Source organism: Osmerus mordax, chromosome 7, assembly GCF_038355195.1.
Source record: "Osmerus mordax isolate fOsmMor3 chromosome 7, fOsmMor3.pri, whole genome shotgun sequence".
NCBI classification, from domain to species: domain Eukaryota; kingdom Metazoa; phylum Chordata; class Actinopteri; order Osmeriformes; family Osmeridae; genus Osmerus; species Osmerus mordax.
In genome coordinates, this window is record NC_090056.1 from 8,376,227 (window position 1) to 8,394,503 (window position 18,277).

Genomic DNA, 18,277 nt, shown 5'->3' on the forward strand with positions numbered 1-18,277 from the left:
CCCTGCGGACACTGTCCGGTAGGCAAGGAGAAGGAAGAGGGCAGCAAGAGCGAGTGCATTTGTGTCACAAGGAATCCAGTCTCCACGCAGACGCCAAACAATGTGGGTTCTTTTTACAGACAGACGCTACTGCTTGGTTGGCTTCCAAAGTGGTTACACCTCCCTGAAACAAAGCAGATTAAAGATTAAAAAAACGCTTCAACACATTTTGTGTGTAGTAAGCTGTAATGAGTTGTAGTAAGTAAAGTGTAGTAAAATGTCTTCAGTAAAATGTTGTAAGGTGTAGCATAGGATAATGTGCCATGACTTACGATGCAGTGAGGGTGGAGTTTAGGACCAAGGTGGTACGTATCCTGTAGAGCTGCGCCAGCGTCAGCTTCTTGTGCTGCTGGGCGGGACACTTCCTGCTCTTGGGCGACTCCTCCCCCGCACCGCCACTAGGTGTCGCCTCGCCCTTCCCCTCCAGAGAGCCAGAGGGCCCCGTCTCCCCGTCCGAGCCGCTGCTGTTGGCCTGGCCACCGCCGCCCACGCAGGCTTCCGCCCTCTTCAGCTGCTTGGCCTCGGTCCTCCTCAGGGCTCCGGAGGGCATGCTCTGGGTCAGGAAGTCCTCAGGCTCACTCTGACACAGCTCTGTGCAGTCTTGACTCAGCTCCGACAGGCTCTTACTGTGCACCAAGGATGTGGTCTTCTGTGCCTGCCGGCACTCGGATGGGTCGGGGTCCCGGGGGCGGCGTGTGTGAGTGAGGGCGTGCGCCAGGTGCTGCAGCAGGTTGTCCTCCGAGCGAGACTTGTGCGCCAGGCTGGAGGGCGTCTGGAGGAAGCGCAGGCGGGCCTGCACCGGGGGGCGCCGGCGAGGCTTCAAGGACTGAGCCACCGACAACTGGGAACCGAACGAGGTGGAATCTTCTTGCTCTTCCTCCTCCTCCTCCTCTTCCTCCTCCTCCTCCTCCTCCTCCTCCTCCCCAGCATCTGACACGTTGTTGTTCTCCTCCTCGTCCTCCTCCTCCTCCTCCACCACCGCCATATCAACCCTTTCGTCTGCTGTCGTGTCTCTGCCCTCCGCCTGCCTCCCTCCCACCTCCTCCTCGGTGTCCTCCCCCTCACTCTGGCCTGGGCAGGACCGCTGCTCCAGCAGGGACTCAGGGGAGAGAGTACCGTAGGCGCTGTCCATTGACATGGACCGACACTGGGGTTCCAGCTCCACACACTCCAGAACAGCCTCCTGGTTCTGGTCAGGGGGGGGTTGCTGGGTGTCAGGTCCAGTTGGAGAGGTGGAGGTGGCTGGTTCAGGGTGGCTGCTTGTAGGCCCCCCAGGGTCTGTGTTTGGGGCGGGGGGGACCTCGCCTGACTCCTCGGTGTCCATGACTGAGAGAGTCTCTGTGGAGCCATCAGAATGACTAGGGGAGAGAGAGAAAAGGTTCGACTTGTTATCATTTACCCTGATACTAGTACCAAACATACAGCAAAATAACCTGTGTGGATGTATTTGTGTGTGTGTGTGTGTGTGTGTGCGGCTGTACCTTGTGTTGGGCTCCTCCTTGTGTTGCAGGCAGGGGGAGCTGGTGGTGGAGTTGCTGCTCTCCTCCTCCTCCTCCCCGTCGCCCTCGAGACGTCTCTGCAGGTTCACCTGCTGGCGCAGCACCTCCTCGGTCCGCAGCCTCTGGAGCTGGTTCTGCCAACACAGCACACACACCTGCTTACTACTGACAACATGACCACTGAAACCAGCTCAAACACTAGAATACGGCTCGTCTGTGTCTCTAATCCAGCCTCAATGTCATCATGCGATCCAGCTGCTGGGCGAGCAGAACGGGGGATATCTGAAAGGTTTTCCTCCTGTACCTGGGCGTTGCAGATGGCATCGACCCAGCTTCGCCCCTGGGCGGCGCTGTTGGCCTGTAGAGTGTAGGCTGCCACGGCGCTCTTGAACTCGTTGAGGTATATGAGGGTGAAAGAACCTACTGACAGGCAGAGAGAGCGAGAGAGAGAGAGAGAGAGAGAGAGACAGAGAGGAACGTCAACATATGCTGTTTCTCTGGGTACACAGAATACACTGTACACACAAGTCTCAGTTTGAACTGGATGTTTTTGGGCCCGGGCCATCCGTAACTCCTGACCACACGAGTAGGGGTTGTGTCTGGCCCGGGGTGAGTGGCGGCAGGGCACCGTCACGCTCCGGGCCGTGGGGGTCCAGGCTGGGACTCACCGGGGTCTTTCAGCTCCTTGCAGACCACGTTGTGGATGAGGAGCGGCTGGCGGATGACCTTCACCTTCTCCACCCTCTTCACAGGCTTGGTGATCAGGAGAAGGTCGGTGAAGAGGAAGCAGTACACGTCCATCTGAGGGAGGGAGAGGGAGGGAGGGAGGGGATTAGCAAAGGAATTTCCTCTCAATCCAGGTCCGTCATTGGTGAGAAATGTGCCCCGCTGTCTGGTTGGAGGTGTTAGGTCAGCACTGCGGTGAAGGAGGAAGGTTGTGCCGGGGGAGCAGAAACCTCTGCTGCAGCTGTGAAGCAGAGGTTCCCCCCAGGAGGCAGACTCACCCTGCTGTCTTTGCCCTCCTTCATGCGCAGCGCCCCCTCCAGGTGGAGCTGGCGAGTCTCGTCGGGGGACGTGCCCCTCATGGGAGCCATCAGGTCGAAGCGGTTAAACTCCTTGAGGATCTGAGCACCGTGCAGAGAGGGGAAGGAGAAGAGGAGGGGCTGTTAGGGTCAGCACATGAGTGACGACAGGAGGGCATGTTTCACCAGGCTGGAGTGGCGAGGGGGGGGGGGATCTGTGTTGGGGAGATGCCCGAGGTGTGTTCCGTCTCACCTTCTCCACCTCCTCACTGCTGCCCTCCACGGCCTCGTAGGAGTCGATGCGGCCGGAGGTGTCGGCCAGTTTCTGCTGCTCCTGCCGCTGGCGCATCTGGGAGTCCACGCTGTTGATGAAGCCCTCCACACACGCCACCTGGGGAGCACACACCAGCACTCAGACCAGGACTCCCCCTCCCCCTCCCCCTCCCCCCTCCCCCTCCCCCTCCCCCTCCCCCTCCCCCCTCCCCCTCCCCCTCCCCCTCCCCCTCCCCCTCCTCCCCCTCCCCCTCCCCCTCCCTCTCCCTCTCTCTCTCTCTCTCTCTCTCTCTCTCTCTCTCTCTCTCTCTCTCTCTCTCTCTCTCTCTCTCTCTCTCTCTCTCTCTCTCTCTCTCTCTCTCTCTCTCTCTCTCTCTCTCTCTCTCTCTCTCTCTCTCTCACCATGCTGTTGACAGCGTCCCGGGCCTCCGTGTCGTCGGTCTTCTTCAGGACGCTCTTCAGCAAGAGGGGGTACTTGGTGAGCCTCTGGTGGGGCTTGGCCAGCATGTCTGCCAGCTTCAGGCGGTTACACTGCTTATGGGTCTCGGCCCACTGCAGGAGCACAGACCAGGAGGCGTTTTAGTACACTGAAACCACCATTCCGCTTTCGGGGGAAAGACATTTTGAAAGGGTTGTTGACTAGGAGAGCGAACGCAGGCGGGAGACTGACCGTCACGTAGATCCTGAAGAGCTCGTTGTCCCTGTGAAGCGAGCGCATGTGCTCCATGCAGCCCTCCTCCTCCATGCAGTAACGGATGTAGGGCTTGAACCTGGAGCCAAACTGCACACGCAAACACACCAGAGGCTTTACTGGATGCACGCTTCCATCACTTGCCTCCGCAGGAGAGAGAGGCAGAGTGTCCATACAGTGTGTGTTTGTGTGTGTGTGTGTGTCTCACCGTTCGGAAGCCGTGCAGCAGGTCACAGGGGTCGAGCAGGCTGCGGGCCAGCCTGGCCTTCTCCAGAGCGGGCAGCATGACCTGGTTCCACAGGGCCGTGTGCAGACGCACGATGTCCTGGATGTTACTGAACATCCTGCTGGGCTCCACCTCCGTCAGCAGGCCACTCTCCTGGAGGTTGAGCAGGCCGCACAGGAACAGCTGCATAGGAGGAGGGGAGGAGGGGAGGAGGGGAGGAGGGGAGGAGGGGAGACGTCAGTGTGGACGAAATACAACCTCTGCATGGCATTCTGGGAACACAGCACACTCGGTAGATGTCGTACAAGATCAAATGATGAAGAATTCGCTCTCAACTGGACCTGAAATTAAACTATGGGTTGTGTGTGTAATTCCAGCCCTCCATGCAGGGGTAAATGTGTATGCAGTAGAGAGAGGTGTGTGTGTGCGTGTGTGAGAGAAGCTGCAGAGAGGGAAAGGTCCTTACATCAGTGATGACCCTCAGTTTTTTGATGTAGGTGGCCTCTGTGTTCAGCAGCTCCCAGATCGCCTCCTGCTGGTGGAACTGACGCCTGGTCAATGTCTGGACACACACACACACACACACACACACACAAATACATGCACACAAACGTACACACACACACACACACAAAGTTTACAGCATTAGATGGGTATGCATATCGTACAGTACAAAGTTACAGAACAGATATCTTCTGTAGAACAGGATCAGGACACATTTATTGTTTATAGCCTACTATTACCAACAGATGCTGTGCTTAACTGAATCCTCCATCAATCATAATATAACCTTATCACACACTATATGAGGCTTACTGTCAATTTTGCAACACTGCCCAGCCATCTGAGATAGGAGTTACATAAGGATAAACAAAGGCAGGCTATGATAGTATCATTCCACTGATATACTGCCTGACTGACTGTGTGTCTGTCAGTGTGTCTGTCTGATCTCCCACCCTCCTAAAGGTGCGAGCTGAGAGCTGGCATGGTGCACACAGCTCTGGTACCTTTCACCAAACACCACTTCAAGCTCAGTACGAGTTTTAAAGGCAGGTGTCAGCCCACCGCAGGGGAGCAGCGTGTGTGACTGTGAGACTGGAGCAGGAACCAGCTGACAACACGAGAACCAAGCGAGAGATCGCCAGGAAAGACACCTTTGAGGCACAGTGTGCTGACGCAGAAGAACTTACGTGGGAAAGTGTCTCCAGGCACGTTAGAGATAAGAGGCCGAGCCATGAGTGTGTGTGTGCGTACCTCGGGGTTGTCCAGTAGCTGCTGCCAGCTGTCCTCCAACGCCAGGTTGGTCTCCTCCTCCTCCTCCTCCCAGGAGTCCTGGTGGAAGGAGAGCTGCAGAGGCACTTTGGGCAGCCCGAACACCGTGTACGAGTGGAGCTTGTTCTGGAGCTGCTCCATGCGATCCACTTCCTGTTCCCACACACACACACACACACGCAAAGTTACACACAGAACAAATATTTACAATCCCGTTTCCCTGACCTACATAGTTCAGTTCTTCCAGAGTGATCCATCTACACAAGGTCAACAGCCAGGAACTGAGAGAGGTTTGTTGTTACCCTCAAACTGTAAGTGAGTCTCTACATTAACATAACCCCCCCCCCCCCACACACACACCCTAATCCAGGCGTCTGAATTCTTCATGCACTAGCAGCATCCACTGAGACAATTATTCTAAGTGGGGAGCCTTGTGTACTTATGGAAATGAGGCCCGTGCATTGAGATGACTCGGACAATGGAGTATCGGGGAGGAGGGGGTGCTCTGTCCCTGGTGGGGGTACAGGAGGTGTGGCCTAGGGTCACCTCTGCTTTGTGGAGGGGAGAGGGCTGGGGTCCGGACCCTGGTGGGGGTTAAGGGCTGGCCGCTCTGAATAGAGATGAGCTGAGACTGACAGGTGAGTGACACAAACTGTCCCTGCCTTACATCTGCCACGGTGCAGGATGTGACCTCATGAGAGAGAAGACAATGGGAGCGTGTGTGTGTGTGTGCGGCGTGCGTGTGTGTGTGTGCGCGTGTTTACCAACGGCCGTTTTCATTTCAAATATCGTGGTTCTATTCCCCAAATGGTGACCTTATGGTCCTCTAGAGATACTGAACGACTTATTTTAGAGGAAAGCAGGACAATATCTCAGGGGCTTGGATAGGAAAGGATTTGACAGGGAGTGGAGTGGATACGGCTTTTAACCTGCTTCCCAGCCCTATAGCTACTGTTTTTTCCTCTACTCCTTTACCTCCTCCTCTGTAACATAATGTATTCACTTACTTGGCCCTTTTATCCACAGCGGCATACAGGGGGGGGGGGGGGGGGGGGAGAGGGGTGAACAAGAGACCTCCTGCTCTGCAGCCAGATGCTTTCCCTGAGATTATCCCCCTGATGCTCTCCCACTGAGCCATACCCATCCCTCTAGCTGTACCTCTCGTGGCCTCACCTTGCCGAAGGCGCCCGCTCCAGCCGCCGAGCTGAAGAACCCACTGAAGCGGCTGGCCGCCCGGTTCTTCCAGCTGTCCGGCCCGGTGCCCACGCCGGGCAGGGAGCCAGGCAGCTGGGTCAGAGAGTCCGGCGACGGGATGTTGGCGTCCCCCAGGAACTCGGTTATGTTCTTCCGGCGACGCGCCTGACCCTGCGGAACAACCGGGAGAGGGAACCAGGGGTTAGTCCACTGACGTCAGACAGAAACAGAGAGAAGCGACAAAGATAGGATAGGAATGAACGTTGAATGGGACGGAACATGACATCTTCCAGTGACATCACCTGAGAGGGAGGAAAATAACTTTCCGGCTAGACCGAGATGATGGAGACGTATATACAAGATGGATAAACAGGATGCAAGAGGGGGGTTTCTCCCATGAAGAATGACATCAGTGGGACTGTTAAAGCTATCCTAACTCACTCAGACACAAACAGGAGAGGGAAGGAATGCCCCTTCCTCTGAGCGAAGCCTTCTTACATCACAAGGAACAGGGGAAGGGCAGACGTTGTTCCATAAGAACAGCCCATTGTTCCAGCACCATTGTTACCCTGTCAGCAAGCCCTGTCGCGCAACCTCCCTCGCACAGGCAATCTCAATCCACTTTACGAGCCAGCGCCATCAGCAAAACCAAACAAACAAGGGGCCTCGTCGGTATCTGAGGAAGCAGTTGCTTTTGCCATGTTGGTGTCTGGGCAAAAGAACCTTCTGCCCGCCGATGACACTGTGACAAGAACCCATTCCAGAATCCTGACCCCTGAACATTCCACACCTGCCATGTTTTTCCGCTTTCCCCCAAAACTAAACACCAAGCTATTTCTTGTATGATAAGAATACTATGAAGCAGAACAAAACAACACAGACAAAAGTATAGGTTTCAGCTGAGTGACAGGGCCAAGGCCGTGCGCACTGACTGGTCACTCATCTCCTAGGATTGTCAAAATAAGGGATTATTATACGTCCCATGCAGCTGCTGCCGAACTTCAACTATATTCGGAGTCTTCATCTGAGTTTCCTCACCTTTGCCCCCACTTTTAAACAAACACTGTGGAACTGAGAACAGAATAGGTGACTCTAGACAGTCTATCTTCCTTTGTATTTTAGAGCTGCCTTCATCATGGAAGAGAATGGTGCTCTGATCTTCTGTTGTGCTCAGGGGATTTGGGGGGGGGGGGATCTACGCCAATAGGACAAGGCCACAGGTGTCAGTCAGGAAGTATCCCTTCAGCATGGGGGGGGCAGGGTGGACTCTGGACTCTGGCCGAATGTCAACCCGCTCGCTGTGTAAACGACGAGGGCTGAATTCCTATTAGCTCAGGAATGTTCTGGCAACAGATACTACAGGATCATGAAAAAAGTAGAAGCGGAACCGCTTCAGCAAGCTTTGAAGCGACACAAACTAGATCAATTGAATAGGAAGGAATACAAATCAACCTCAAGACATAACACAATATTCAAGAGGTTCCTAGAATCATGAGAGCGAGCACCAATGAAGCACAGCTCAACACAAACACCGTGGCATTTTGCCCATCTCAAACATTGCCAACAAACTAACTGCAGAGGTCCTTTGATCATTTCAAAACGGCCTTAAACTCAGATACCAACACCACACAGTATCCCAATATCTTCCACAGTACACGAATATGAGCATATCTCTTATTCTTTCACCCGACAGTTTGTCATCCAGATATCGGTACTCACCATTGAAGCCCGCGGCATGTCAAAGCTAACGAAAACCATCCCGCCGGGTGAGAGGGGCTCATGGAGAGCAGCTCATGATGGAGCCAGCTGCTGCCTTCTGTCAACCTCTCTGCCCACCGCTCTCTCTACATGCAAACACGCATGTGCACGCCTACTCGCAAGGCCAAGTCGTCACGCCAACTCCCCTCCTTACTCGAGCGCCCACGCTCAACAGCTGCAGCCGCACTGGGGTTTTCCTCGTCCAAAGGTTTCTCCAGACTGGAGAGAAGTTCCAGTTGGTGGGGAACTGGTGGTGCTAGGCTGGAGGGCTGGTTTGGTTTATGTCCCTCACTACGCTCTGAGCACGGCAAAACCCTCGTCTTTGAACTCCTGCGTGTCACCGCGGGTGTTGCTGTGCTCTCCTGAGTGGTGAAGCCTGCCGACTGAGCCCGCCTGTCCGCGCACATTCACCCCGACACTGGCCCGGCGTCATGGTAACCAGGAGGATCCTGCCCCATTGTGTTGAGGAGGAAAGAGGAGGCGGGGCTACATAAAACATGGGGCTGATCTGCATTGGAAGGGGCGGGGCCAGGGCAGCAGCTTGCGGGCCTCTGTTGCTCCAACACGCATCCGGGAGCTTCAGAGGGGCCAACTGTTTCACTGGCGTCTTGCCTTTTGTTTGGCCATCTCTGACGTCTTCTTTCCTTGTTCTGACCTAAGTCCCCTCCTCAACCCCCCCCCCCCCACACACACACAGTGTGTGTGTGTGTGTGTGTGTGTGGGGGGGGGGGGGGTTGAGGAGTTTCTCTCAGAATGTCAACATTGTATGAAATGAAAGTGATTCTGGGACCCTGCAGAAGGCTGGAAGTGACCATCAGTCCCTGTTGGGAGCTGTACAAGGGCACACTGAACTCAAGGGGAACATTTTATCGTGTGGCGGAAAACTTAAACAATGAGCAGTGGAACAAAACTGGAATTTCCAGCCAAGATGTCATTTAAAATTAAAACTGCATGGTGTGACAAGTTTCAGTTTGACCTGACAGTTGATGTTTTGTTGCACATTGGCCAGTTTACATGAAATACTTAGAGCAGGAGGACTGGTAGCTGGTATCTTTCCTGCTTGACCACAACAAGGAAATAAACCCCAGTATTGACCAAAGAGGAAATGTGTTTCAGCACACCCCTGCAGTGAGCTACTAGACATTAAAGAGCACATAACTCTCTCTAGTTGTTTACTTGTTCAAACAAGTGTTTGTCAAGATAATATCATCAGGGGAATTTCCGTGTGTTACAAATGACAAAATAAACTATTTTAATAACACATGGTTAACTTACAAATCACCAGTCATTCACAATAGGAAACTATGCAGCCCTGTGTATTGACCATGTCTGGTCCCTGTGTGTGGACACGTCAGTTCCCATCAGAGATGGGGGTGGATAGACCCTGACCCGGCCGAGGGGCGAGGGGCTCTGGGAACTGGTGCAGGAGAACCGCCCAGCAGTCAGGTTAACCATATCAAGACTCGTGTCGCCTACATCCTTATCTTATCACAGCTGGCTGTGGTCTTAACCTTGGCTTACGAGAGAAAAAATCTTTAAAAGATTCAGAAGAGAGGGACTGTATTCAAAGTGAGTAGTGAAACCATGACCACCCTTCCTCCCTCCACCTCTCTTTTAGCAACTAGATAATAGCTCCCCTTGATCAGTGTCGCTGATTAACGATGGGAAACTGTAACCTTAGCCTTTCCGGCTCCGCGGACACACAGACTCACACACACATCCAGTAACAGAAAGACAATCTCGGCCAATCTCGGTGATTGGAAACACACACACAGCAAGGAGCTTCAACGGCTCTGTCTCACCTCGTAGTCAGTTGGCGTGGGGGGGGAGTGAGGGGGCTCCTCTGCACTCTCAGGGTCAACATGGAGCAAGTCCCAGCTACGCCAGGAGGACAGGCGCCCGAAGCGTACCATCGTGCCTCCGCAAGAACCTAACTCTCTCTCCAACCGAAACTGAGATCAATCCGGATTCCCTAAATGTGACGAGGGGTAGTGTTAAATCCAAAGCCTGTGAGATGATCCCCAACACATGACAGCTGGAGAAGTGTGCCCCAGGGCCGCCAGAACGGCAAGCGCTCGTCCCGAGAGCAGAGACGACTGACTCCGTCAGAGGAGACCCGTCTGATTACACCTGAGCCTGCTGCCGCAATGGGTCAAAGATCACTCTGATCAAAAGGAACAGTGCTGCAGCATGTTGGTCCTCCCTCCTTGACACAGGTCTCTTCACCTCAGCCTACTGACTGCCCTCTCCCTCTCTCTCTCACACACACACCTTTATCACTAGCCCCTCCCATTGTCCACAGAGAGCAGGGCTATTACACATCTTTACAAAACCAACAACGCATGGACCACAGGCAAACATCCCTCATTCGCTCATGAGGAACTGAAAACGCCCCAATGAACAAATGTTCACAGGCCTAAGGAGAGAGCAATATGTCGCCCTGAGAAGTGTGACTTGGACGAGCGTTTCGGGAGAGGATCCTTGTTCTGGTTATCACATCCATCTCCTGCTGAGTTCAGGTGAATGTGTGTTGATGGGAGCCTGCACTGGAGCAGCGTCAGGGAGCCTGGCAGCAGATCCCAGATCACACGTGATCATGAGGAGACAAGTGACCACTCCCAAGTCACCTCCATTGTTCTATCTACAGCAATACTGCGTAAATCCAGGGGCGTCAGGTGGCTGAGCGGTGAGGGAGTCGGGCTAGTAATCAGAAGGTTGCCAGTTCGATTCCCGGCCGTGTCAAATGACGTTGTGTCCTTGGGCAAGGCACTTCACCCTACTTGCCTCGGGGGAATGTCCCTGTACTTACTGTAAGTCGCTCTGGATAAGAGTGTCTGCTAAATGACTAAATGTAAATGTAAAATGTAAATCAACAATGGTTCCCGTTTAGTGAATTCAAAGAGAAGTCTGCAGGGGGGAAAAAAGCGGTAGCTGTTCATTGTTAAAGGTCAGTTGGCCTGTCTGTGAGGAACAGACGGTACTGTGGTCTAATGTACTATAGTCTGATGTACTGTAGTCTAATGACCATTATCAGACTACTGTGAGGAAAACAGTCCGATTCAACACCCCACTATACACTATAGACAGCTGTGTGGAACAGGAGCTTCAAAGGGATGGCAGTAAAGATGGAGTAGATGAAGTATCTCCTGGTCATGTCCCAGCGTGCCACTGTGAAGAGAGAGAGCCACTGGAGCTTCTGTCTGTCCTTTGCGTGACAACTCTCCTGTGTAACAGGCGGACAGCCATCTTTGGAGCAATGGAATGGACCCCCTCTTTTTCCTGCCCAAAGCCGCGCGCCACATTCAAGAGGTGAGACTGCGTGTCGCCGAGGTGGCGGCTCGCGTGACAACGTCGCATTCGGCGCCCCATAGCAACCCTTGTGTTACATAAAGGGAGTCATATAAAAGGTCCAAAGATCACACCCGCGACGCGCATACTTGGTTCACGTGGTCCAGACATTCGTGTTGCGTGTGATCTTTACAGCTTATTGTAAACCATGTGAGCCCCTCAGTTTCTACTCTCAATAATCGAGTCCGGAGAGAGCTGCTGCAGCCTTATAGGCCGTGACCAAAACACACGTAGGATTTCAGGGGAGTGACCTGGTTATTGTGGATATGTAGCCTACAGGTCCCAGGGTTAATGCTTTACCCGCACATTACGTTGACATTTGATTCCCTTTGCAGTCGCTTTTCTCCGAAGCAAGCGACAAGTAGCGCATAAACAAAGAGCACATCAAGAATCGCGTTTCCATTTCTCGAATAGTATTTAGGCGGTCAGAGTCAAGGAACAGTCCTGTGGTACAACAGGATCTCAAATACAACATGCAGAGAAAGGACCTATTCGCAGGTATCACAGGAAGTAATGGAGTGCTGTGTTCGAGGCCCTTAAGCAGCAAAAAGTAGCTCGTCGAGGTGAAGCTGGAAGCCATTCGTGTTGAGACCTTGGCTGAACGATGGTCTGGATGTAGAGGAAGAGGAACATATGGAGGAAGGGTCAGAACGTTTCACTATGTGGCAGATCAACCAATGGTTATGATGTGTTCATCAGCACATCCACCTGTTCCTGTGTCACGGGCACCGTTAACCTGCCTACATCGGCTTCACCCGTTTACCAAGACTGGCCTCGATTGTCCCGAGGGGGATTGGAAGGTGGAAGTTGGATGCTTCCTGATTACAGGTCAATATGAAAACCTTCCATGTAATGAGGAAGAGCTTAACCTCAGCTAGTCGGACCCCGTGGAAATCAGCAGAGCGGTGTCAAGAGTCTGGGAACTGGTGTCAGATGGCTGAGCGGTGAGGGAATCGGGCTAGTAATCCGAAGGTTGCCAGTTCGACTCCCGGTCATGCCAGCTGACGTTGTGTCCTTGGGCAAGGCACTTCACCCTACTTGCCTTGGGGGAATGTCCCTGTACTTACTGTAAGTCGCTCTGGATAAGAGCGTCTGCTAAATGACTAAATGTAAATGTAAATGTAAACTGTCAAGACGTTATGGTTCACATAATCATGAAGGTGAGATTTGGACTGTTCTACTTCGAAGGTTGGCACCATCCACAACAGAAGCCAGCAATATCCCTATTTTCTGGGTTTATATCGAAAACACATTGCACTCTATGACTCGGGCATCAGAGCCTGCCCAAAGCTCAGACCGGCTGGTACTGTAGTTGTAGCTCTTTATCTCCCCCTTAAGGGCAAGATGGGAATGGCAGCTCCTGGTCTATTTTCAGTACAGAGGACTCTCAGTTGATGAATACATTTTGTCATAGCAAAGTATGGAGGTAAATTTGCTGTCGAGAAACAAGGAAACGTGATGTTGAGAACTCCTGTTTTGAGCCACTCCCATGTTCCCATCTAAGCCTGGAGATTTAGCAGGAGCCAGTCAGACGATGGTGAAAGCCTGTGACGGCCGCCTCCCTGCCCTGTCTGCTGCTACGTGGAGCTTCCTAGCCCCGGGCCCCGATGACATCACAGCTACCTTAACACAACCCCATTGAAAGTGGGTGTGAGAGTGAGTCTAGACTTGTCTGGAAGGTGGATCCCAAACGTGCTGACAGCTCTCCTGCGCAAAAGCGCCGAGCTAGTCCACACAGGCTAATTACCCAGCCTCCCGCTGCGTGCACGCAGAGAAAATAACATACCCCTAGCCACCTCCAATGAAAACGGTTACGGCAGAACTACCATTGAGTCTAGGCCTCAATTGATTGGTCAACGTCAGCGAGGACATGACTGCAGGCTTCATTAAGACCCACAATATGGTCGTCTGTAGTAGTCGAACCCAACAGCCTGAGGCCTCTGTCCAAGCCCAGCACGTCACAGCCTGCCTGCCAGAGCACCAGGTTACCTCTGGTACGTCCAGCACACTGCCTCTCTCAGCACCTCTGTCCATGCCAAAGTAACCACTCTTTACTGCCCGGGGGGGGGGGAGGGGGGGAGGGGGGGCATGTTCCTGAGTGAGGTCATCTGTCTGCCAGACACACCAAGTACCAGCAGGCTGGCAGAGCAGGCTGGCACCGAGAGCCAGGAGGAAGCAAATTGGCAGGGCAGGGCAGGAGCCCTAGGAGATCTGGTAACACCCATGGAACATCAGGTCAGGACTCGACTACAAGGCCATGGGATCCCAGCTGAACCGATGAACAGGAGGAAGTCACGGAACAGCTTGACACAGCTGGGAGACGACAGAATGCATGTCGAAGGTTGTTTTTGTTTGTGCGTTGTAATGTGTCGTACAGGTGTGGAGAGCAGGAGGAGAGTGAGGGCGGCTGTACTGACCAGCAGGTCCACGGTCTCGCGGCGGCCCAGGGAGCCGTGTTCCACCTTCTCGCTGCCCGGGGTGAGGATGTAGGGGCTCTGCCCACCCGACGGCTTCATGTTGGGCAGGCTGAGCGAGCGCAGGTCCTTCACCCCCTGTTCCACCTTCAGCTCGTCCCCTGGCCGCGCTGACGGACACAGACACAAACAGACAAACAGTTTCAGTTCCCTGGTGGACTTGCCATGTGCTTCTGCTGTCGACACTGGCACTCAACCTGGAGACTGTTATGACAGCGCGGAAGGTCACGGCAAACTAGAGTGAAAATAGAACACATTCGAGGGGAGTACAATGTCATGAAATATAACTGAATACAATAGAAGGGAATACAATAGAATGCTTCAATGAGAAACTTTTCGGAACTTCTGTCTCATTTCTTTTTTTAACCACACCAACCACCACACCCTAGAGCACATGACTGCGAGCTAGTTGACGTCTTAGTGTGTGTGTGTCAGAGTGGAGCGGCGGGCTGCGGGGAAGAGGTGGGGAAACAGCACGCACACACACACACACACATTAGTCACAGAGCAGGACTGTGTGGAGACAGATATAGAGCCAGCTCCTTGCAGGGACCCAAGATGGGGGACGCCCTTTCCAGTTTCCTCTCAATCTAGGGTGTGACAGGAAACAGGGCCCCTGCCATCTGTCCCACCCATGCATTATTTAACAGTCTTGAGTAACAAGAGATGAAGTAAAGCCTTTCTAATGAAGGAAATATCAGAACTTTCTAGACAGAGACTTTACCCAAGTCACCCATAGATCAAAAGCAGGGGACCTCATATGCATTTCAAGCTCTACTGATGCACTTTTTCACCTCAAACCCTGCCCAATGGGTTTGAGGGCATGCTAGCCATATTAAACGTTACACAGCAACAACAAATAACAGTGTGAAAAGGCAAGCAAGCAAACAAACGCACGTAGCAATCGTTGAAATAGCATGCGCTGCTCTGTGTATGAATCATTTCCAAATCACTTGAAACATTAAACACGGTTCGTGAACACTGCCTCCCATACCTTTGACTTTGAGGTAGTGTCCACCGAAGCGGTAGGCCTCAAAGTTAAGGGACAGCGGGGTATTGGACTGGTCCAGGAACAAGTCCACTCGGGACAGCTCGATGCCCTTCCTCTCAAACACAGGGCCTAGGATCTCCCTGGACACACACACACACACAACTTTACACCAACACAATACACTGGGTACAATCCCATTAGTAGTACCATAGTGTCGTGTTCAGAGCCTTAGAGACCCCCATGAGGCAGGACCCCCCCCCCCCTCCAGCCTCCGCCTCCTCTCACCTCAGGGTTTTCTTCTTCACCGCCGGGACGATCTCGGTGTCGATGTCCACGTTGAGATCAAACTTGAGGCTGAAGCACTCCTTGCTGGGGTCCTGCAGGGGGCGATAGACACAGCGGAGGTGAATGGAGGTCTGAGCCAGGCTCCTGAGCTGGGGAGCACTAGGATCCTGCCTGCCACAGGCAGGGAGGGAGGCACCACATGCTGCAGCAGACTCCCAGGAGTCTGGGACAGACTGTTATACCACCCTGTTTACCCTGCAGACAACACTGCAGTGGAGAGCTCTCGAGTAGTACTCAACTGGCAGCCTGTAGCCTTCACCAGTATGCGTATACATGCAGTTATCTACCAGATAATAATAATAACAATGTACCAGATTCAGAACAGTCCCAGGACCCTTTGGCTCAGAGGACAATAGGAACTGAAGTGGAAATGCTTGTTTCCGGAGGGGGACTTCCAGCCGTCAGCACCCAGTACTCACATCTGTGTGTCGTCTTCTGGGCTTCTTCTTCACCAGCTTCACCCCTCCGGCTCTGCGCTCCCTGGAAGACCGGCAGACACATCCGTTAGCAATCCCCACTTCCACCCAACCACTGTATGTTTAGCAAGGAAGTCAATGAACCTCAAACGCGCCGGGAAGAGAAAACGTCGAGTCGATTAACGACGAGCGGCGGTCGAAAATGAAATGGGAAGAGTCCTAGGACACACATTCCCTGCCTACGTTCGGTCCCGCAAAGCTAAGTGAAGGACACCATGGCGGCGGGCGTGTGATGTAATGTTGACTTGGGGAGGTGACTGACCCTTGTTCGCTGACCCCCTCGTTCTCTTCCTCCAGGTCAGAGGGGGGGCTGGTGCGTGGGGGGCACGAGCGGGTCGACACGTTCCTCGCCAGAATGGATCCTGGGAAAAGGTGGGGAAGGATTACAAAAAAAATACAAAAAATAAAAGAGATTGTTGTTTTGGCAACCATTCCAAGCCAAGTCTGACTAACTGTTAGGGTCTGACTAAATCCTCCTATAGCCTGTTAATAATTAAACTGTGCCAGACATGATGAATTTGATGCGAGACTATGATTCACTCTTAGGGTAAACCTTTACACATATTTACCAGTGACTGAGGTGAACACTGATTCCTGACATTTAGTCATTTAGCTCTTATCCAGAGCGGGGTTCATGAGGTTATGAAAAGCTGATGAACCCACATCATGATATACTAGTTACAATCTAGAATGAGGAAGTAGCCTTGGTGCAACAGGAAGGGGTTAGAATACACAATCGTAAATTTCAACCGAAATGACAACTGAAAATCACAGCAGTGATATTGTTGCTTGCAAGTTATAGAGAGGTCATATGTGGGGTCAGATTGGTTGTTGGCCAATTAGTGTTGATGTGTGATGTCTTGTGTCGCTAGTGGGCACCTTGGGGTTGCAGGTCAAATCGGGGGTGCCGGTCAAAGTGCATGTTGTCTGTGTCGTCTGGGTGACAGCGCGAGTCACATGACTCGCACAGGTGAAGGGGGTTCTTGTTATTAAGGTCCTGGCAGTCTGGGTGGTGGCACACCTGCAGAAAACGAGGGAGACAGGGAGACAGGCAGGGAGGGAGGGAGGGAGACAGTGAGGGAGGGAGACAGGGAGGGAGGGAGACAGGGAGACAGTGAGGGAGGGAGACAGGGAGGGAGGGAGACAGGAACGGAGGGGGAGACAGGGAGGGAGGGAGGTAAGGAGGGAGGTAAGGAAGGGAGGGAGAAAGAGAGGGAGACAGACAGAGAGGGAGACAGAGAGGGAGACAGAGAGAGAGACAGACAGAGAGGGAGGGAGGGAGACAGAGAGAGAGGGAGACAGAGAGGGAGGGAGGGAGACAGAGAGAGAGGGAGACAGAGAGGGAGGGAGGGAGGGAAATGAAATACAGAAAGAGAGAGGGTCAGACCAATGGATATGCCAATTACTCAGCCCAGCTGTCTGGCATGAGTACAAAGCACTAGGTCACAGTCCTGCATAATGGTCTTGAACACACAGATCTGCAATGCAAATACACACATGTGCATAAAACACAAAGTCGCACACAAACACACACACACACAGAGGCGCGGCGCCACGCGTCTCATTGTTTGCACCCTCACAAGGCTCTCTCCTAGCCCCTCCCTTCTCCGCCTCCTAAATCCGTAGGAGAACAAGTCACCCAGACAAGTTGCCTTTAGGACAGACCTGAGACCAGCTCACCCCTCCATAATCCTAATCTCCACAGCCCAGCACAAGAGAGCAAAACTGACCACAAGTCAAGGTCGAGGGGAGAATCTTCCTCAGACAGGCAGCAGAAGGCTGCAGGATTAGACCTACCCTGGCAGATCCAGACAGACCACCCTCGCCCCTCCAGAGAGAAGGGAGCTCCAGGGGGGTTAGTGGAGATCCCCCCCTGAGCCTCCTCCCACCCCTGACTCCCAATCAGCCCTCACCCTGGACCCTCACAGGAAACGAGGATGTCTGGGGAGATACAATGGAGGTTCTCCTAATGTGCTTCCTGTCATTGTCTTCTTGAACTGTAGAGCGATGCTGGCGTGTGTGTGTGTGCTCATGTGACCCCAGGCCCGTAAGAAGCGGCTCATGCCAGTGAGTGTGGCCTTGACATAAACGCACACCAGTGAGCCCAACGCACAAGGACCCAAACATATGCTGGCTATTAGCCCACAAGGATATCAACACAGGAACTGACCCCGTCCCTCTCGGCTGTCCCGCCGACATAAAACACAGGACCCACATGCTTTCTGTCTGGCAATAAGGGTCTGGAATCACTCAAAATCAATCTGATTCATTAGGATAAAGCATCCTCCCATCATAGCAGTAAACACTGACGACTGTAAACACTGAACACGGAGGAGGGGTGCCTACCTTCCAGCCTGGAGGGTGTGAGCACTGCCCCCCGGCCTCGACCCCGGCCCCGACCGCACACTCCACCTCCACATCCATGCCAACGGGCACCCAGGACCTCTGCTCACATAGACATCCACCTCCGATCACAACCTTCACCCCTCTGTTCCGCTAACACGTTCCTCACACCCCAATGCGAAACAACACAAGCTGCCTGATTAATCCACTCCTCTCAATGTCTAGCCAGGTTAAGTAGCGGTTCACAGGGACTGGTAGCAGAGAGAGGGGGGTTCCTTGAGGTTAAGACAAGACTGAGGGATCCCGGCAAAATGCCCCCCCCCCCC

At 53.2% G+C, this 18,277-nt stretch overlaps 1 protein-coding gene across 1 annotated transcript in view; it reads right to left on the bottom strand.

The window, feature by feature from the left end:
* Positions 1–307: 307 nt before the first annotated feature.
* plekhg5b (pleckstrin homology domain containing, family G (with RhoGef domain) member 5b) overlaps positions 308–18,277 on the bottom strand; it is a 37,131-nt gene continuing 19,161 nt past the window's right edge. Inside the window, exons 3-20 of the mRNA XM_067239925.1 lie at positions 16,488–16,629; positions 15,871–15,970; positions 15,552–15,612; positions 15,073–15,164; positions 14,791–14,927; positions 13,740–13,906; positions 6,196–6,387; positions 5,005–5,175; positions 4,217–4,312; positions 3,733–3,933; positions 3,504–3,614; positions 3,236–3,385; positions 2,814–2,951; positions 2,543–2,662; positions 2,207–2,339; positions 1,843–1,961; positions 1,521–1,672; positions 308–1,397 (exon numbers count right to left, since the gene is read on the bottom strand). Coding sequence (XP_067096026.1) covers positions 308–1,397; positions 1,521–1,672; positions 1,843–1,961; positions 2,207–2,339; positions 2,543–2,662; positions 2,814–2,951; positions 3,236–3,385; positions 3,504–3,614; positions 3,733–3,933; positions 4,217–4,312; positions 5,005–5,175; positions 6,196–6,387; positions 13,740–13,906; positions 14,791–14,927; positions 15,073–15,164; positions 15,552–15,612; positions 15,871–15,970; positions 16,488–16,629 — 3,372 coding nt within the window. The remainder of the gene's footprint in view (positions 1,398–1,520; positions 1,673–1,842; positions 1,962–2,206; positions 2,340–2,542; positions 2,663–2,813; positions 2,952–3,235; positions 3,386–3,503; positions 3,615–3,732; positions 3,934–4,216; positions 4,313–5,004; positions 5,176–6,195; positions 6,388–13,739; positions 13,907–14,790; positions 14,928–15,072; positions 15,165–15,551; positions 15,613–15,870; positions 15,971–16,487; positions 16,630–18,277) is intronic.